The sequence below is a fragment of the Notothenia coriiceps genome, unplaced genomic scaffold (genome assembly GCF_000735185.1).
Source record: "Notothenia coriiceps isolate Sejong01 unplaced genomic scaffold, NC01 NC01_scaffold00024667, whole genome shotgun sequence".
NCBI classification, from domain to species: domain Eukaryota; kingdom Metazoa; phylum Chordata; class Actinopteri; order Perciformes; family Nototheniidae; genus Notothenia; species Notothenia coriiceps.
This window is the reverse complement of record NW_011357368.1, coordinates 8885822-8908147: the sequence shown is the minus strand read 5'-3', so window position 1 is coordinate 8908147 and position 22326 is coordinate 8885822. Positions and strand designations below refer to the sequence as shown.

The 22326-nt window shown below is 41.6% G+C and overlaps 1 protein-coding gene across 1 annotated transcript in view; it reads right to left on the bottom strand.

Moving 5' to 3' along the window:
• LOC104955472 (tensin-3-like) overlaps positions 1–22326 on the bottom strand; it is a 36790-nt gene that overhangs the window by 7443 nt on the left and 7021 nt on the right. Inside the window, exons 2-7 of the mRNA XM_010782799.1 lie at positions 11456–11591; positions 10745–11193; positions 10034–10117; positions 9768–9899; positions 9185–9280; positions 8214–8291 (exon numbers count right to left, since the gene is read on the bottom strand). Coding sequence (XP_010781101.1) covers positions 8214–8291; positions 9185–9280; positions 9768–9899; positions 10034–10117; positions 10745–11193; positions 11456–11591 — 975 coding nt within the window. The remainder of the gene's footprint in view (positions 1–8213; positions 8292–9184; positions 9281–9767; positions 9900–10033; positions 10118–10744; positions 11194–11455; positions 11592–22326) is intronic.

Sequence of the window (22326 nt, the reverse complement as noted above, 5' to 3'; positions counted from 1 at the left end):
GTTGCTACTTTTATTCGACCTATTAAACTTTGACACCAATTTCTCAAAATATCGATAACGACAAAAATCTAAATCTTTGTTTTTGAAAAAAAAATAAAGACCGCAACGATTAAATGCTGTAATGAATGGACATGCAACGTGCGTTCGATTTTTTCTTATTTCGACTTACTACAATTATTTGCACCGAGTTTTGCCCCTCCATAAGCCTTTCTCTCTCCATGTCTCCTTTTATAATGTCGTTTCACTTTTACACTTACTCCCTCCCCTGTCACGTAGTTGGCCGTGCTTCGCGTCGAAGCGGTTCGTTGCGTTTATTTCCACTATACGTGTCCCGGCGACACTCCTTCCCCTGTCTCACTGAGTCCTTCTTCGTAAAACAGTTATTACCTCTCTTCCGACCCTGGGCTCCATTCGACTTTTTCGTGTGTGAACAGGAATTACCAACAGAAAAAAGAATAGAAGAAAAGAAAAATGAAACGGTGGTGTCTTTCCCCTTTATCGTTGTAGTCGGTCTGACTTCTACTTCGAAATCCGAATCCGAGTAAGACGAATGACCTCCGAAAGTAAAATAAAACCTTTGACTTAAAGCCGGCTATCCTCGTAAAAAAAATCTACATCCACAACGGTCCTCCCGGGATGTCAAAAGGTGTGAAACCATATACCAGTCCTTTCTTTACACAACATCAATGGTAAACAACACACTCTATTCAATAAAAAAAAGAAATATAAAGTGAACACCACCACACTCGTTCCTTCACCTCTCTCCTCTACTCTCTCTCTCCTCTCTTCTCTCTCTCCTCCCTGTACTCTGCCTCTCTCTCCTACTCTCTCTTTTTTTTATGTAAACGGAGCTCAGGACCGTACCTGAACATAAAATTGTAACCAGTAACATACCCACCATAACCTCTCGCGTTGATACCACAGTCCACCCATGAACCACCTTTTTCAACTCTTGGGGTGACGAGATCCATATTATTAGGAAAATCAAACCTTAACACATAACATCTCTTCTGAAGACAAACGAAAGCTCAAGCCCCATCTTTCTCGCCCATGGCATAAAAGCCCCTGATATTCAGCGAGGACCTTCACCGTAGTCGGTTATTTACGCAGCACTCTCCTTTTTTTTTCAAAATATATCGCAGCGGTGCCTGATATTCAGCATAACTAAGTCTAGATAAATAAGTTTTAGGTTCCCAGAGTTATTGTCCTGTAAATTGCCCAATTTGAACCTATCCCTTCAATAATTGATGTGTCAGGCATAACAATTCGTTTGGTGTATGGAAAGAATGGACCCTCCGACCGAGAGCTCAGCCCCGATCTGACCACCGTTCACGAAGATGGGAACTGCGCGAGGCTGCCTTCCTCCTGCGACCCTGTCTGCCCCGTCAGCAGCCGCGTGGGTGACTCGTAAGCGGCGCCGCCATCCCCACCTGGACGCGCGTGGCCTGTGTTCTCGCCGATTGTTTGTCTGCAGATACTGTCGATTGTCTGCCGAATTGTTGTCTACCGATTGTCGTCGATTGGGCTTCTGGCAAGCGAGAGAAAAGCAAAAAAAGTCACCAATGTCCTCGTCGTATCAACAGTGTTCGGATCTCGCGGGAGACCACCGACATCTGACCATGAGAGCCCACACAGTATGATTTATTTTGTAATTAATGTTATTCAATCAAGCCTCAAACTGATGGCACTTGTCCCTATAGCCTGTTTTAAATTGAAGTTGTCTGAGGTCCTTACCATCAGCTGCTCTTGCAGTAATAATAGTGTACCTTAATGTCCCCAATGTGCACAATGTAGTGACTGCTTTTCGTCTTTTTGTTTACTTAGTTCTGTTTCCTGTATTTTATATGTTTGTGTTATGTGTAAAGGTTAAAGGTGGGGTAGGTACGTTTGAGAAACCGGCTCGTACACTTTTGTTATATTCCATGGAATGCTCTTAACATCCCGATAGCAATGAATATCTGAAGTGCTTTGACAAAAGATCCTTAAAAAAATGTCATCTGTGGAAGTGGCATATTTTTTCCGGTTGTGTATTTTCAAATTCTAGCTCACTCGAGCTGGTTTCTCCAAAATTACCTACCCCACCTTTGAATACAAAATAAATAAATCTTTTTTTTTTTTTTATATATGTCAGATTCCTCCACGTACCACTAGCGGGAGCTGGCGTACCACCAGTGGTACGCGTACCACAGGTTGAGAACCACTGCCCTAGAGATACTGTAGCATGTTGGATTTAAACATTTACAGCCTTTACTACTATAAGTGTTACAGTGGCATATTTCTCAGATAAACCAACAAATATGTCCCTTCGCACCAAAAGTCCATTGTTCCAACTGTTACCCTAAACCCTAAAACCAAAAAACCCTGTTCCAAACGCCAATGCAATGGAAATAAACACTGGTGCCTGCTAAAAACGGAATAAATGGCTAGTTATGTAGAATGCGTGAGCAAACAGCAATATTATTTTGTCACTGGCCAAGGCATGACCAGGCACATATTGCACCTTTAAAAGACTGAAAGTAACTCCCAACAGCACAGACATGAAGACTAATAAAGAGGATTTATTAAGCTGGGGCTTATATCACATCGTAATGAAATGGAAGCCATTTGAAGCACATAAATAATGAACACAAGTATTTGTACAAATATGCAAACATGACATACTAGTATACAAGCACATACATGTCAAATAAGCCCCGCCCCCCCGAGCTCCCACTCTCGGCTCAGTAGAATGAATGGAGAGAGAAAATAAATCTAGATTCGGCTTAGCCTTTTAGTGCATTTTACAACTTTAAGGGCTGAATGATTCTAATAAGGGCTATAAAGTAGTTCATACTGGGTAGTTTATTTCGTTAAAAAAAAATTATCTACCGATTTACAGATGTCTCCTTCCCCATGTTAGTCAATGAGAAAAAGTAGTTTTGGGCCGGGTGATGTCAGAGACTGATACGGAAATTGCAGTACCACCGTTTGGACACAACGAATATTGGCACAGAGTGCAGCGCACTTCCCGGGGGCTTGCCTCTGACCCCTCCCCTCGAAAAAAAAAATTGTTATTATGTCACAGCCTATACTTCAGCGGAATATCAAAACAACGGCCCGGGGTGCAAAACGCATCAATGAAAGCGACCCTCTACCACACAAAACAACACCTGTAAATGACCCAATTTGTGTTGAATAGAAAAGGATATTGCATTGTGTTTGTTACTTTCGTTGCAGTTATGTCTTAAGTGTAATTTGGCTTGGCTTCCTATTTTGTATGGACATGCTTTTATTTTGAAGGAGGTTTACCGTGTTGACAGGAAGTTGTTGTTGCTGTGGAAACAAGAAAAGCTTCACAGCGGGCGGAACTTGTCATAAAGTCTACGATAATAAAACCCACCCATTTAGAGGGAAGATATGATTGGTCAATTGTACTGTCATTTGACATTACTCTCTCGTTCAGTTACTATAGCGGGCCCTCTGTGAATTCATAGCTGGACCACCAATCAGCTCCTGTCTTCACAGTAACGAGCTTCTTTCATTTAACCCTTCACATTAAAACAGAAACTGAATAGGCAGATTTTAAGGATTTATTTCTTTGGAAATGTTATTTTAAATACAATTAAATCAAGTTGTTTTGGAAAAAGTAATGAAAAATATAACTAAACAAATATATATTTTAAATATATTAAAGAAAATATGTATTTTTGTAATGTTCTTAAATATTATTTTGTAGAATATCTTAGACCCTCAGAGGGCCCTGACGGCTCGCCACTGGATTTGACATTTAAAGTCCTATTGACATACAGGATTAAGTCCTGACCAATGAGCGCATGAAGGGACCAAAGTTAACGTTTAACTCATTTTCTCACACTCCAACACACACCTGTGTGTAAGTGGGTCTTTCAGTTTTCTCTCTTTATATCTGTTCTTTTCACACATTTACCTAGTCTCCCTAGACTTTTCTTAACTTCTCTTCCTTTTTTAAGGTCTCTCTTCTTTCCACTTCAATCCTCTCTCACTCTCCTATTCTCCATTCCCCTTTTCTTACAGTTCTCTTTTCTCCCTTTCTTTTGGTCCCTTTTTCTCTGCCTTACTTCTGCTCTTCTCTCATTCATTTCCTCTTTTCTAAACATTGTTTTCAATTTTTCTTATCTTCTCTTAACGTTTCCTCTGTCTTCTTCCCATTTTGCATTAGTCCTTTTCCTTTATTTGTTTAACTGTTTATTACACTTCTCCATTCTTTACAGTCTATCTTTAGTTTAGTGTGATTGTTGGCTTAACAAAGGAACCAACACATTTATTGCACAGAACAATGCAATCTTTACGATATAAAGAAACAATCTTGGCCATCGCCTCCCTCCATCTGTCTCTACTTTATTTCTGCCTCTGTTTAACCATATGTGTGTCTGGTCGTGTCTCTGGTCACAGCCACTGCCTCCTTTCTCCATCGTGCTGCTGGGCAGAGCAGCTGAATAAGCTCATTGTCAGCTTGTGGAGAGTGCAGGTGCACCTCTTCTTTTTCACCTCCGACCCTCGGCCCTCGACCCCACAAAGCCCTTTGTGAACTCTATTTACTGGCGACTCCAATGAAACTGCAGTCCATTACCAACATCTCCTCTCTCCCTTTCTCTCCCTATTTTCTACTCCTCTTAAGAAACCAATTAGCGACAATACAAGTAGGTTAGACTCTCTATTCAGAGTGGGCATTGTTGAACACAATACCAGGAAGCATTGTGAACTAACAATTAGTGGCAATGGGGCAGTGTAGAGTGTCACTGACATTGTTGGGAGTTGCACAAGGCTGGGTTTGTTCCCAAAGAGGGAATTGGGTGGAGGAAAAGAGCGGAGGGGTTCCCAGGTGCTGAATTAGCCCAAACTCGGCCCATGTGTCCCGGTCACACAAGACGCTTATCAGCGGCAGGGCTCAGGATACAGGAATGTGTCCCCATGAGGGTGTGTTGCTTTCTATGGGTCTATATATTTATGTTAGAGGTAACACTACCTCGATGGGATTTTGCGTGCATGCATGCATTCTTGTATTTATGTTTGAATGAGCTAAAGTGTGTGATCGGTGTCGGGTTACTTGGTTATGTTTTTTTCCGTTCTTCTATTTTGTTGTTGTGTGCAGAAATGCAGTTGATCGGGCTTTGTGTGCAGGTATTTGAGCTCTCAGAAAGAAGAATTTGATGGGTCTCTGGGTCTTCCCTTGACCCGCTGGCCTCGTGTTAGAGACCCCGACCCCTTAAGTAAAGCTAATGCTAACAGTGGGATAGCCGCCACGTGAAGGGTTGGCCCCCGCTGCCGCAAAGAGGTTTCACCCGGCTGGTGACTCCATGCTAGAAGGTCACGACCAGGAGGTCAAGGGTTCAGCCATCATTGTTATCCTGCCCCCACGCCTTCAACCACCAACACCCCCAACACACCCCTAAACACACCCCCGAACACACCCCCGCTGCAGCATGACATCATAGAACACACAGCCAAGGAGTCTGGAGGAGGAGGGCGGGCCGACAGCGTGGAGACAGAGCTGCTGACAGCTGACACCGGCTGGGCTCGGCCTGAATACGCGCCCCTGTTCAGTAATGAGAAAAATAAGACGACTGCGAGATTTCATCAGTGCTGTCTGACACAATTAGCTGTTCCACATAAAAACTACAAGGTGGATGCTCTGCAGAGGTCAGAGCGAGATGAGCTTTAATCCAGTAGTCTTGTATAACACTTTGTGAGACAAATTAGCCGTTCCAGTAACACATCTGGTAATTATCATGGTGAACCTCAGCAAGCTCAACGCTCCAGAGCAGCTGACAGCAGAATAAGGGCACACTCACGCCTGTAGTTTGTTTTCTTTGATCTGAATCACGCTGGAGGCCCGTCTCACAAGGCAGGATTATTAAGTTAGCTGGGAAAATAGACTGAGTGAAGCCCAGAGGAGCTATTTTTACTTCAGAAGACTTGATTTAGAGTCTGAGGGGGTTTCTAAATGATCCTCATAATCTAGTAATAGTAAATCTAGTCAACCTAAATGTAGTTATGCTAAATGTGGGATATAGGCCATGGTTTACACTGCCTCTTTACATTCCGAGTCATGCGGACTCACAATCCCTTTATTATTTTGGTAACCCATCGACTTTTAGGATCTAAAGGGGAAATCTAAACAATTAACTGTTCTAAGCTTTCATTGGATTTTCTTTCATGGTTAAACAAGGAGAAACCTAATGAGCGTGAGTATCAGTTCCGACTGTACCTTGAATTTTCCTGTTCATCCTAATTCAACACACACACCCATCAAAGTAGTTCATCCGAAAGATGATTGCAACAGATGTTTCCAGGTGATCTTTGTACATTTCTTTGGTGCAGACTGTGGTTCAGCTCAAAAGCACTGAACTTAAGAAAGCATCTAAACTGAGCTTCAATTTCTGCAACCGAAATTGACATAAAGTCATCTTAAAGATAAGAAAGAGAACCTGTGCCTAGGGAAATGTTATATAAAGTCCTTATATACTATAAAGCATATGGGCAAAATATTACAAACTTTCAAGTACGGAAAGCTAGCATCAAATGCTAAGGAAATATCCATCGTCTACATGTTCTTGATGATTTGGATATTAAATCCAAATTCAGGCACTTAAAGACTTTATTTATTTAGGCAATTTTCTTGTAGGCTGCTTGTGATTGGATAGAATTTTGGCTTCAACTTTGGCTTCTCTTGTTGAATCAAAAATAGATGCATACGCATTTGTTGATTTTTGTACATGTAAGGATAGTTTAAGAATCGGTAAGTATCGTATCTGACCTAGAACTGACATTTTTCAACCCCAGCCCTAATGCAAGCATCAGACTACCCATATGCTTTTTTCTCTTGCCTTCTGTGCTCTATTGGTCAACGGACATAATTCCTACACATGACACACACTCACGTTATAATGATTTGAGAGGGAGACGGTCAGACAATGGAGGCCTCTGGGGGCAATCAGATGCATTTAGTCCCTTCATTTCCCTCTCCGCGTTACCCAGGGCAACCCCTGGTTGAATTTGAGGGGTGTGACAGGAGAGATGTGGGGCAGTGAGCACAGATACTGGAGGCTCTGGTGCCCATTGTGTAGCCATCTCACACAGCCCAGTTCTATTTCTGTCTGCACTCTCATTTTCTTTCTCACTCCACTCAGAGTTAATTTGTTTACTCAGTTTCTTTAATATATCAGTTCAATGATTTTTTGTTCCCGACTTTCCCGGCCCCCTTTTTTTAGGCTCAGCATTCTTTCATTGACAGCAGACGGAACGGAATATGGGTCATTGCATGCAAACAATTTATGCTGTAGCAAAAACTGAATGAGAATACTGATAGGGCAAAAAAGGAAAATAAAGTTTAACACAGAAGGCCGAACAGCACAGGCAAACATCAACGTACTACTTTGTTCCCACATTCTGTTTCCGTGCACAAACAAATCCAAATAAAAGACAGGAAGTAAAAGAGAAAAGGGTAAAGAATGATGCAGAAACTGAAGATAATAAACAACATACCTGAAACATGAACCAGAGGTACGTCGCAACTAGTAAAACAATGTGGAGAGAGGCAGGAAACGGCACAAAGAGAAGCACAAAACCAATTGACAAACTACACAATACCTAAACGGCTCACTAACATGCTACTTGTCTAATCTTGAAGAAAAACTAAACTATCTTGCGACTCTGATCTCTTTTTCATAGCATTTTCCGTCATTTATGTTATCGGTTATAATATGTAATTGCATTTGTAGTAACTAGGAACACACTTTAATGGAAAGCAACTGAAAGTGAGTGCTGCAGGACTACAGTAGGTTTGGTGTTAATAGATTAATATACCCATTGACTTTACTACTTGAAATTAACATTACTTTTTCTAACAGCTGTAGACTGCTTTGAATTTTAATACCAAAACACTGAGCTGAAAGACTGTAAAATGCTCTCGATCTTCCTATCCGTCACCACAAGCAACACCTTTCACATAACACAAAGTAGGCTTTTGTTGATAAACATTTATGTTTTATTGAAGCAGCCGTGGGAAGACAACCTATAAGATGCGTCCCCAAACTCGACTGCGCAGCTGAACGCACCCTGAATCAGCAAAAGTGAGTCATCGCATTTAATTAGTGATGCAATACCATGAGAGCCAACACACACACACACACACACACACACACACACACACACACACACACACACACACACACACACACACACACACACACTACCTCTGTCAGGCAGGATGAGTTTGCAAGGCAGAGCCAGCGGTGTGATGGAGTGCTGACACACCAGAGCTGTGAGACTTCCTGTGAAGAAAAATAATACATACATTCACAACAATTTTACAAACAGCACCAAATCCAGACTGATGAATGAAGGAGCCAGCTGCACCTATTCTTTTTGACCAATAGAGGGTGGCACAGGAAACACATAATAACTCTATAGTACTATTTTACTATAATAACCCCAGTAGGTCCAGCCTGGTAAATAATTAACAGAAGCAGGAAGCAAACTGATCAGGGGAATGACACACTGTGCTGACATCACAAAGTCAGCCATGATTTGATTGATTGTACTGATTGTATTGAGTGTGCCATGAGTACAACAATCCTGGGCGTTGGTTGGTGGAAAGCTCTGATACCTTATTGTAACCATTGCTTTTTGATGCCATTTCTGCTTTTCCTACAAAAAATTGTAGAAAATATTGTTATGCTTACTCTTCTTTATATGACCGCGGTAGTTACAGCTAACTTTGAACATGAACATGATTAACTGTTATCCAATGCAGCAGAGAAAACTAACAGTAAGCATTTGTGACTCCTGGAGCAGCTTCAACATTACATAGGCCCTTCTTTATTACTGTAATCTATATACATGAATTCCAAATATACAGTAGTACACATACATATGCAATACATACAGTATTAACACAACAACAATTGTACTTGTTAACTTTACTTTGCCACAATGAAACTGTTTGGATTAAATTACTTTCATATTTCATAATCATGAAACCAAGACTATGTCATAAAAGTTGCTATTACTAATTTGTCCTTCGATTCATTTGTTAAGCCAAAAAGAGACCATTACTTATTTTATCAACAGGCATCTTTTAAAATGTGTAACAAATACAAATGTATTGCTATGTTACTGTCAATATGAAAAAGAAAGCAGCACCAAAAGTGAGAAATCAGCTCACCGAAGTACGGCTCGTTGGGACAGCCCTTGAGACGAACTCCTTTCTGCGTGCACTCTATCAGGAAGTGTCTCACCAGCTCAGTAGACAGGTCCCCTGCTTTAGAGACGCAGAGCACATATCAGTATATTGTACTTTGATTTGGTTTATTTGCATTCATATGTCACAGACTGATAGATGGAGCGCTATGGAAATATAAACTTGACAAATCATGTCTGTGAAAAAAGAAAGAAGCATATAATTCCTTTTAAATCAACCTTATATATGTGGCTCAGAAAATCTATTTTAGAGAAAATAAAATCACATTGTTTAACATATAATAATATCACTGAAAATAGTCACTTTAACATGTAACCTAAATGAAATGGAAGGTGCTTTATGCTAATATGTACTAATAGGTGCTAAACTCCTTGCTAGAACTTTTGAGATTTTTTTTATTTCACAAAATATATATATATATGGATAGAAATCTCGTTATTGTGCATAGAGATTTCCATTCAAGCAGTACATAATTGTTCCTAGTAGAAGGCAGTTTCGTGGCTGCAGGGATCCAGAGAAAAGTTTGGTTGTGACTTTTTTAGCCCACCTTTCTTACTCTGTTGTAAGACAGACGGAGGAGGCGTGGCCACCTTCATGGCCAATCCGTATGCCCCGCGAAACGAATGGCTGTCTCTGACAATGAACGAGCCCGGCTCTTTGTCCTTCAGCACGGCGATGGCTGTTTAGTAGGTCAACCGGGGGAGGAAACACAAATGAGCTAAAGTTAGAAACATCATGTTCATATTGGACAAGGAGCTTTGCACAAGGGCCGTTTTATCTGCTTTACAGCGTCCGTCCAACACCAATATTTACCTTGGTCTCTGGAGATACCGGGCTTGTACCAGAACTTGGAAGTGTCCTGAACAAACTTCACAGTGTCCTGCTTACTGCCAAAGTCTGCAAGAATCAGATACAGACTTATGTTTCAGACTGGCTTTGGCCCAAGTACAACAAAGCCACACAAGACTAAAACTAACAAAGTGCCTGGTTAAGAAGTTAGTACATATCACCAAAAGACGTATTGTCCCTCTACCATCATTATTTTTAACCTGTTTTGTTAGTGGTACTAAAAGCACTAAATCTGTTTTAAAATCCAACTTGTAGCTCCATTAGGAATACCCCTGTTACTTATAATAACCCATATACTTAGCTGGAAGCAGTAGAGAATTCGGTTATTCACAAAATACCAAATGTTGTTTTCCAAAATATTAAAACTATATTTTTAATTTCAATTATTAATGTTTACGGTCAATTTCACCTATTTCCATTGTATTGGGATGTCAACACAAGTTTAGTGCCTACCCATTTTTTATATCGATGCACTAAAACATTTAAAAACATTTATAGTATTAAAAAATAAATATAAAGAATATTGAAAATAATTAAAAACAAGCCATAAAGGTTGAATAATAAGGGAAATTGAAGAATTAACTGAAATTGGTCAATGCTTGATGTTTTCACTCATAAATAATCAAATGAACATCAAGGAAAGAGACATTAGGACAACCATCTGAGACAGTGTACCTGCTCCTGGGGACGGCGCCCCACTGAGTCCTCGGAGGGGGTCGGGGGTCATTGAAGATGAGAAAGGGATGCTGAGACTGCTGCCACTATGAGGGCTGGAAAACCCGCTCAGAGAGGGGGAGCAGGAGCCAAGCTCTCCCCCCTCACCCACTCTCCTCTTCTCAGGCAGCAGCGGAGGGAGGCCCCCGTCTTCCCCGAAGTTCAGACTCCCAAGGCCCTCCATGGCCTGTATCAGGCTGTGTTCCAGACTGCCGTTCCCCAACAACGAGGACAAGTCCATGCTGTCTGTCTCTGTGCGGACCCCCGGACCTCCACCCAGGCCTCTCAGAGCCCCCCGGGGAGAGCTGTGGGCATTGGGAGTGCTGAGGGAGAGAGGGGGTGAGGGCTGGGGGGGATACGGGGAGTTCAGGGAGTTTGGAGTCCGGTCGTGCCACACAGGAGGAGTGGAGCTGCCGGACAGAAAGGGGAGGAAATAAATACGTATCAAAATGTCAACAAATCTATAATTATGGCAATACCTACATGATGACAACATTATAAATCTACTCTAAAGATATACAAAATGTACACAAATTAACATTTATGAGCATGAAGTATAAAAGCCTCTCATTATCGGATGAGTTGTAATGATATTTTTACATTATTGTGGCCACTATTTCATATTCTAATGCAACACACAGTACCGTTACACTCCAGAAACAGGGTGAGTACCTGTCTGATGTCATGGAGCACATGGAGCCAAATATCCTCTGACGGGAAGCAGGAGTGACCGACACCTCTGATCTGAACAGCTCTCCCTCTGCGGAGCCGCCGGCGTGGCTTATACTGTCCAGGAAACTCCGGGAGTCTGATAAAACGACACAAGAAAAATAATGTCACGTACTTTAAAACCCCAGGATGTGACTTTGTTATATGAACTATAATAACTTCCATGTACACTAACAGGCACTTGGGCTTGCTTTGTTGGGACAGACTCTTGTTCCAAATATGAAACCATCAATGTATAATAGCGATGTAGAAACCGACTTGTTATTTTTGACAGAGATGAGGAAATGTTCTTGCCCTGGCAGCAAGTAGTTATCCCTGGCATCAAGTAAAACCGTTTTTTTTAAATATAAAATATTGCAAACAATGGACATTATTATAAAATAGGTTTTGGGGTCGCCTTTACCTATTCATGTTGAAGGACTTTTTTGTATCAGAATTGCAACGGTTTTCTTATAACACCTTTTCCTCAAAACCTCTACTTTTCTTTACCCTAAACTTTAAGAATGCCTTGTACAAACTTCATAATAGTCATGACAGTAAAGCAGAGATTGACAGTGTACAATAAGAGTAGGGGTGTGTGTGGTGTGGTGGTAGGGGGGGAGCACTCCAAACATCCCAACATGACATCCTGACATTCTGACAACACAGTGTGTCATTCAGCAAACACGAGGGCAGGCCTCCTCAGGCCACAGACGGCCCTGTGAAGTACGATGAGTCACCGTGTAAAGAGTCAGTCATTATAAAGAACTCCTTGTTCAGCAGGCTCTCTGCACCCCCCCACCCCTCTTCCGCTCCTTCCCTTCATTCAGCCACTCTGGGATGGAGGAATTTGGACTCCAGCTTTGTATCTGATCATGTTGGACGAGACACATCATCTCAAGTGGAATTCAAAATCACTCATTAACGAATTTGAAGAATGTTTGAACGTTGTATGAAGCTTCAGCAAAACAAACACATATCATACACACCCATATATAAAGTGGAATTTTACTCATACAATCTAAAAGTAAGAGCTCCTACAAAAGTTACATTTCCTAACCATGTTTGAAAGGAAGTGTACTTAATCGCAATACAGTTTTGAGTAACTTAAGTATTTCTGTTCTTGGACTCTTGGCCTTTTTTTTGTTTTTGACTTTCCCATTCCTGTAGTGTTACAAAAGTAGTTTTTGCATGTAAATGATCTGCAAGGGCTAGAATCCCAAAGGTCCCTCCAGAGGGAGTTTCTCTCCCACACAAATTCCCGACCTGCCTGAAATGCCTGAATTGGACCCCTTTGTTTACTTCCGTAACATTACATTGCATTTAGCTGACGCTTTTATCCGAAGCGACTTACAATAAGTGCGTTCGACCAACAAGATACAAACTTGAAGAAAACAGAATCATATAAGTAGATCAGGTTTCATAGAGCTAAAACATTTCAAGTGCTACTCAACTTTAGATAAGCCAGTCCTTTATTAGTATATAAGTGCTTTGTTAGTAATTCTATCGCTCAAAGTGGAGTCGAAAGAGATGAGTTTTCAGTCTGCGCCGGAAGATGTGCAAGCTATCTGCTGTTCTGATTTCAATGGGGAGCTCATTCCACCATTTTGGAGCCAGGATAGCAAACCCACGTCTTTTTGCTGATGGGAACTTGGGTCCCCCTCGCAGTGCGGGTGCAGCGAGCCGTTTGGCCGATGCAGAGCGGAGTGCACATGCTGGGGTATACAGTTTAACCATGTCCTGGATGTAGGAAGGGCCAGATCCATTCGCAGCATGGTATGCAAGTACCATTGTCTTGAAGTGGATTCTAGCAGTTACCGGAAGCCAGTGAAGGGAGCGGAGGAGCGGCGTGGTGTGGGAAAATTTAGGAAGGTTGAAGACCAGACGAGCCGCTGCATTCTGGATGAGCTGCAGAGGTCGGATGGCACATGCAGGCAGACCAGCCAGGAGGGAGTTGCAGTAGTCTAGGCGTGAGATGATGAGAGCCTGGAACAGAACCTGCATCGCTTTCTGGGTCAAGTGGGGACGTATCCTCCTGATGTTGTAAAGCGTGTATGCAGCAGCGGGTTGTAGCAGCGATGTTTGCAGTGAAGGACAGTTTGTTATCTAGGGTCACACCCAGATTCCTTGCAGTCTGAGTCGGGGAAACAACAGAGGTGCCGATGTTGATAGTAAGGTCAAGAGTTTGACAATCTTTTCCCGGAAGGAAAAGCAGTTCAGTCTTGTCAAGGTTGAGCTTGAGGTGGTGAGCAGACATCACTGAGAGATGTTCGCTAGACAAGCAGAGATGTGTGCGACGACCTTGGTCTCTGAGCGGGGAAAGGACAGAATGAATTGGGTGTCGTCAGCGTAGCAGTGGTATGAAAAACCATGCGGACTAATGACAGATCCGAGCGAGTTTGTGTACAAGGAGAAGAGGAGGGGACCAAGAACAGAGCCCTGAGGGACCCCTGTAGTTAATTGACATAGAGATATTATTATGTAACACTTGTGCTACTTTTGGCTAGTTATCCAACACATTGTACATAATTAAGCGGCGGGACATCTCTATGTGGTTGACCAATTACAACAGCGCTGGCCAGCTAACCAATCAGAGCAGACTGGGCTCTGGTTTCAGACAGAGGGTGAAAAGAGGTGCTGCAGCACAGGCAGTATGAAAAAAACAAAGAGCTTTTTGAACATTAAAGCATGGAAACATGTAGAGGACCAAAATACAAATATGAACCGTGACATACTGTAATAGGGCACCTTTAAGTATTTCCATTCTTGAACCCTACTACCTTTCAGTACTTTTTACTTCACTATATGTAGTGAAAACTGTGTGACGTGTAGTCACCTGTCACTTTGCAGATTTACATATAAAACCTAATTAAATTAGAAATTCATCATTCAAATGAGCTGCTCGACCGAATACAACATTGAAATTAAGTTTTCATGCTTTTGCTTAAATTATAACATATGATATAAATAATTGAAATGGGACATTTTACTATTATTATTTAACTACACTTTTTTTGCATAATGTTTGTTCTTGACTGTCTGAACACATATTCTGTGATGAAAATGTAAAACTCAAGCCCTTAACTTGTAATGGAGCATGTTAAACTTGTGATTTTGGTCCTTATATTTAAGTAAGGGATTTGAATACTTCCTCCATCACCCGTAGAGTGTTTAGGGTTTAACGTGAGGTTCCCACGGCTGGATGTTACCTCACACACATTTCTGTAATTCCAGCATTATGTACGCTGTACCAGATATCCATAAGTGTGAACTGACATGCAGCTGCTGTTAGCAGGACACATTCAACATACCGAACATGATGTCTTGTTTGTTCGGTGTCTGTCAACATTTATATGTATGTACCAGCACACAGAATATTACCCTTATTTTTAAAGGAAATATTTCAAATAAAAAGTTACTTTCTTTCGTCAATTTGGCCAAAGTTACTTTTGGTCAAACACGTATTTGGCTCTACTAGGACAAGCAACGACATTAAATGCTGCAGTCATGTTAATGCGGAAGGGTCCATTCTCCAAAATGTGTACTTTTTCCTTTGACATGTGATAATATCTAGATCTTCTAGACTCCTAAACCTGAATTATGATTGCAGTATTTTTGCTAGTGTAGGACTTTTAAAAAAATATATATTGATGTATTATTGTGCTACTTTTACTTTCACTGATTACAGTAGCAATCCTTGGCAATACTCTCTCAAAATACATTTACAGTATTAAGCCGAATATATATATACACATTTAACAACTTTGGTCCATTTATGCATAATTGTGCATTTTCATATATTTTAGCATCAGTGATGATTGATTTGTTGGTTTATTGCCCTCTGATACCCCACATGGTGCATCTGGTACACCTCACACTCCAGTCCACACTCAACTTGAACTCTTAATGGTTAAAGGTCAAGAGGGCAGACAAGTTTAGACCTAAAACTTTCGGATTCGCCTACTTATCTGCACATCTCAGTAAACGAAACAAAAAACAGTTTTAGTTGTTGTTGCTGCTAGAAAAAAACAAACACAAATGAGAGCAATGCACTGGGGATTCCTCAAACATTCCCACAGTCCGTCAGTTTTCCTCTCTCAGGAGGATTCCCAGAAAGCAGCCGAGCTTCGTCTATCTCTTTTCCCACGGCCGATTCTCCGTGCTGAGGTTTGCCACATCTGCTGCTGCACAGCTCATCCCTGCTCATCCATTTAATGAAAGAGCAGCCCAAACTGTGGCAACACCGGCTGACCCCACCCCAACCTCTGACCTCAGACCAGACTCTGCTCTGTGAGGCTCCACTGGTCATTATAACACCCTCAGACACCTTTCACACCGCGTTTCCACGCTGCACAGTATCCATAGCTACTCACTTAGGGATGAACGTGTACTAATGAAGAAACCTGGAGAGGACATTCCCTGCTCAGTGTGAAACAGATGGAGCAACAGCAAATCAATCACTTTTGCAGAGAAAAAAAAACAACCATAAGAAAAAAAATGTTAGACTCCATTCCAAAGTAAGAGCTATCTCTCTCAAACTATCTGTGTATTGATATTCAATATCAGGTACCAAATGAAATCTCCTTGTGGCAACTACTATCATAACCTAAAGCTGGCATGTGACATGTGACATGTGACTGGGAAAACATATCCACATATAAGTACCCAGATGACTAGGACTACATCATTTGTTGGTGCTTCCAAAGCAGTCAGACTTTTTCTGATCATACTAATCCATGGTTAGAGTTTGGTTGGGGTTTGGCTTAAAAACATCCTGATATTGTTATCGGGAATCTTCTGAAACGAATGATGCTGACAGTTATGTGGCCAAGTCCTTTTTTGTGCCGAATATTTGTATTGAGTTAAATATAAAAACATACATGCAAACATGTAAGTAGTCTGCAAAGAAAAAAAAGTTTTAACTAACTCCAGCAACTATTATCTTCTAACCATTTCAAGTGTATTTCCCCTTCAGTTTTCCCAACAGTGTTTTCCTGTCCATTGTTTCCTCCTCACGTGCACAGCTCCAAATGAGCACAAAGCCTCTTCAGTTTGAGTCGAACCGTGCAAAACCAATTCCAGATGCCAGATGGCACAGACCTACGTGGGCACGACTGCCAACCTCCTCCAGCCAATAACCCCCCCCCTCAAAACACAAACACACTTTCCTGATCAAAGAGTGACACTTATATGGCTTAAACTGTGTGCATACCTTCATGCTTTGTACGGAGATAATCCCATTAATCAATAAAACCACCGAGAGGTTATCTGGAGCTAACATTCCTCTTCATGTTTCCCACTTCATACCATGCTGCTGTTTCATAAGTAGAATGGTATGAAAGGCAAGTGGAATAAACACAGAAAGATTACAAACATACAGCCGTCACATTTTCAGGGCAGCTAAAGAGCCTATGTTGTGTTGTGACAAAGAAACACTTCTCCTTTATACCTTCCACTCACGCATCCAAACATTTACTCCCTGAGCAGCATCTCATTAGACAGAGGGGTGAGCCTACACACATGCATAAACACAGTGATGCATGTGGAGTTATGCAGGACAACAGTGGGTTTACAAACTCCCTGCTGACCACAGGAATGTGAGTGCAACACACACACACACACACACACACACACACACACACACACACACACACACACACACACACACACACACACACACACACACACACACACACACACACACACACACACACACACACACACACTACACACACAACTACACACACACTACACTACACAACACGACACTACACTACGTACTAACACACACACACACACACACACACACACACACACACACACACACACACACACACACACACACTAGCACAGGTCTGTAGGTCTACGGCGTGTTACAGCTGCTCACAGCGATCACAGGCCGCAGTTCCTCAGGGGGATGAAGGGAAAAGGGAGTGTAAGAGCAACTCTGAGAGGAAACAGGAACGCAGTGAGGAGGAGGACACCTGCTGTGATCCTGAGGCACACTGAAAGTCAATATTTTTAAGTAAGAATGAATCTTAAAAATGTTCCAGGCTAAAACGAAGTAACTGTAAGTCAAAAAGACGGATATGATCCAAACTCTAAGAGACATATAACATTGAAAGACTAAGCTTTATTTAAAGTTCAACTTCTCTATATTGTAATATTAGATATGTGAAAAAAAGCAAACAATTTCTGGGACCAGAAAGAGGAAACTCTAGGTTTCAAAATGAGGCCAGGTATTTGCGATGTTCTTAACAACAGCGTTTTTCTTTATTCTATAAATGTTGTGGCCAAGTCTGGTTTGGTAGACAACATCCTTTACTAGTACATTTCTTAAAAACAGCATACATTGTTGACACTTCCAGCAGGCACAATGCAACATACCTATCCCATAAGACTCATGTATGTGTCCACCAGATGAATATAAGTGCATTTATACTCTCTCCTTTTTGCTCTGTTTTGGTCTCCACCACCAACACATCTAGCTTTTTAGCTGCTAAAGGCTCCACTCTCTTGACCATAAAGTCTCTAACTGTGTTGGTCTGCTGTTTGTTGCTGGGCAGGTAGACACAAGTGCACAGAGAGATTGATGGGACTGAACTACGAAATAAATGTTTAGTAAGAACCAAAACTACGAGTTAAAAGAGGCTTTAAAGCTCAGTATAGCTGTAGATTTTGATATAATTCTCTGTGGTCGACCACTTTTACATAACCGTTCTATGCTCCTTTGATACAAAAGATGTTAATAGGTAAAGCTTTAAATCGTTTTGAGTGAGCATGTGCAGCTCTTTCCCTGGTATCCCTTGGCGCTGCATCCGAATGCGATCAGTTGTCTCCCTCCTTCGTTAAAAATCAATCAGCCTCAGACCCTGCTGTGTCTCGCCTCCTCCCCCTATTCAGAAGAATTTGTTGTAGCAGAGTACCAACTAGTAGGCGGTCATCTGTAAATCAGATTCCTCTGCTCTTTCTGGGTGTGTGGACGGACAGCTTTGTCGACTCAGTGCAGTAGCAGAGGAGAGGCTAAAGTTACGAGCGGGTGTTTGAGGGAGTGAAACCGGGTGAAGGGTAACGGCAGACAAGGACACTCTAAAAAAAAAAAAAGAGAGAGAATACGAGGTGTTTATTGCTGTCTGAAGTATTCCCATAATGAGTTGATGGCTTCATAAGTCAGAGACAGTTGGACTTATGAAGTTAGAGTTAAGGGTCAGATGTTGATATTTTAAGTTTTCCTCAAGCTCAAAACAAAATGCACTGTTTTCCATGCCTGAAGGAAGTCCCAACTGCAAAATAGATCATGTTTTGAAGCTTAAGTGAAATTCTTTAGACTTCACCCGCCTGGGGAAGTGATCATGGATCATAAGTAGTTCTCCTTCTGGGTCCATATATCACGATAGTTTAATATGAATTGTTGTTCTGGAAAGATCTTAACGCACAAGTCTTTGCTGCTTCACACTCTATACATCATTTTTCTGACAACACATTTTGGTTGAAAGGCAAAATCTGTTGTCCCAGTGGCATTTAATAACCATATTTAAAGGTCTAGTTATAAGAACTGCTTCCTGCTTTTGAAATAACAACTATATCAAAGCTTGATGTCTTCAAAGCTTGGTTTTGATAAAGAGACCTAAGCCTAATCAGTGATGACTGTAAGCAGCGAATTTGTCAATTATGCTTTATAGATCCTAAATACGAGCGCTAAACCTAATACTCACATCTGTCTGAAGTAGACAGTTATTTCATTCAGTTGGAGAAACAGTTGAACAATCAGAGCTTTGTAGGCGGGATGAAGAACGTATAAAATTGCTCCACACAACTCATACTGAAGCTTTCAAGTAAACGAAAAATAGCTGACAGCAGTATAAAGTCACTGTTAAAGTAAAGCAAAACAACCTCCCTCCCTATAAGAAATCAACTTAGTTACACTCGCACAAAGTCAGGCTGAATGAAATAATCTGCTTCCTTCTACAAAGAGAACATGTCCCATGGTCTGAATGTAGAGCCAATACTGCCTGTATTGTATGCTGCTTTATAGAAACCATTACGTCATCACATTACACCACTGATGCTCTGGTACATCTCACACACACCATGACACCACAGACCATTTGTTGATTAACGCTCTGTGAAAAAAAATCCTCGTTCCCTTCTTTCCACTCGGTCTATGTGCTCTGAACTGGTCTACTGTCCACTGTTTGGCAACATTTTCCATCCTTGTGGCTTAACATTTCTGCCTCTTTGCCCTTCATTTCCTGCAGTCCTGTAAAAGCCAAATTCTGAGCAGTGCTCCCCAATAACCTTTCTTTGAGGAAATGATCGATTTGATCCAAACCCAACTTTGGCCAAACAGTCCTGTTGCACAAATCCATCATTTGTGATTCTGCCAGATACTTCCTCCATTAACCCAGAATAGTTTGAACTAAAATATGTCATAAAATAGGGATGAATTCTAAACTAAGTTTGGCAATGCTTCCTTTTACCATGTCTGTAATTTCCTAATAATTTCCTGGTAAAAAGCTTCTTGGAAAGCTTTATGGCATGGCACTTATTAAAGAGAAATAGGAGTTTTATTAAAATAGCTACTCCATTTAAAAGCAAGTAAATAATTCATTGATCATTGAATAATATATAGTTTGAATGTTATGCTTGCATGTCAACACAGATACAATTTAGCATAAAAATCTTGCGAGCATTGACGAGAAGTTTCTCTAGTTTGCACTGGTAATTAATTTGAATTAAATCCTCGTTAACAGAATTTAACAATTGAATAGGACGTTTTAACTCTCGGCAAACCAAATTCTGTAGCAAATATTTAACACTAGAACCGCCAACGGGTACATTTTACCCGCAGCTGTTTTTTGATTGTGTGTAACTTTTGTTCAATAACATATTAAAGTCTCCCAGTCCAAGGGGAAGTATGTTTGGTGTTTCTTCCAACTCGCCTGAGCAGTGTGTGTTGCGGTCCTTGTTTTGCCGCCGTCGAGATAAAAAGGTAGACCCTTCCTGGGGGGCCCCTGTGTGCCGCTTGACCCACCCCGCTTGCTAGCGACTGGTGTTTTTGAACGTGTGAAGTCCGGGCGAGGTCTTATGGCCTCTTGGCTCTTCGCGATCGGTCGCTCCTCGAGAGCACAATTATCGCCTCTCAAAGTTAAGTCTTCGTCTTGTATGGGGTGTCCTATTGGGTTCTAAACCTCAACTTCCTGACTTTCTGCTTGGCCGTTTAATTGCCCTATGGAAGTCTCCCTTCACGAGGTGTTACTACTTGACGCAGAGAGCCATGACATGTCGCGGGTTACGTGTGCATCACCACTCTATGCGGAAAACTTACACTAAGTTTGTCACAGAGACGACAAGTACTTGAAGTCCACAAATTGAAAGAGGAACGTAAAGGAATAAGAAAAGGACGAGAGGGTGTCGCCGCCAAAGGAGGACAATAAGATGGGTAATAGACAGGACAAATATGTGGTACAATGTGAGAGACCGGAGACAGGAGAGGACCCTTAAAGATCCTCCCCGGTGTGTGACGGTGTCTGTGGTGAGAGGGTAGGAGAGGAAGGTCCTTCGACCATAAGCGTGGTGTCAAAGGACCTTTAAACGGCGGCAGTCGTACGCAAAAGACAAAAACGTTTGAGTTGGGGGGGGAGGTTTGGTGGAACAAGAAAGATAAGAAAAAACACTGTCTTTATGCAAAATAAGAACAGAGCCTGCCGTCTAGAGCGTCAGGGGAGACTGTATAGTGTGATTTACCTACTACTCTTGACTACCAACAAGGTGACGCAACCAAGTAACAGAGGAGGACAATTTCCGATACAACCGGAGGTAGGCAGTACAGTACGTCCTCGTCGAATACAATAGACACCAATTGGTGACCTCCGCGACAAAAGGGGACGCTATTGACTGGAGTCGACTAGGTTTTTCGGAAGACTCGCAAAGTTCAAAGAAATAGGTACACGAAGAAAGCGAAGGGTGTTAGAGGTCTCTAACAAGATGTGGTATATTTGTTGTTGGATAACGACTCGGTGACAAAGGTACGGAGTACTTTCGTTCGTCTCCCAGACGACACTGAAGATTTGCGGTTTGCCCAGTTGTACATGGGCGAGTATCTAAAAAGTTCCATTTGTTAGCAAGAAAATAAATAGTATGTCCTGTCACTCAAAACTAGCGGTGTCCCAACCTTTGAATAAGGGTTATCTTAGACACCTGAGAGTCGAAAAATATACTATATCAACACGTCTACGGACTTCAATATTTTATAGCGATTCTCACGACTAAATTTTGCGAACCACAATCGAACACAAAACAAATCCATGTTTAGAGAGATAGAGAGAGTAGGCTATATAAGGAGCATTTAGCCAAGACCAAGATGACTTGGGTATATTAACAGATGGTAATTTGTATCTGCTGCGCCATGAAGAGAGAGGTAGCGGCACAGGTAGAAAGAAGTGAGCCGGGCAGCGGAACGTGCGGTAGAAGTACAGGAGTGTGCAGCGTCCGAGTTCAGAGGGTCTAGAACAAAGAGGTTCTACCATAGTGATAGATATTGATAGATATACAGATAGAGAGTAGAGGATAGGTAGATAGTTATATATAATAGATAGATAGATAGATAGAGAGAGAGTTAGATAGAGAGATAGATATTCCTTGGCGTCATCTGTTTTCCGCAACGATATCGTTGTGCAGTACCAAATGCGACGTAAAAGATACTCCCAATGTGATAATGGCGACCGCCTAACCCGGATAGTACGCGGGAAAAAAAAAACGCGGCTAAAAAAGAGTTAGACTGAAGTATAACTGGTTAAAAATTGTTAGTCTCCCCACGATGTATTGGGGAAAGT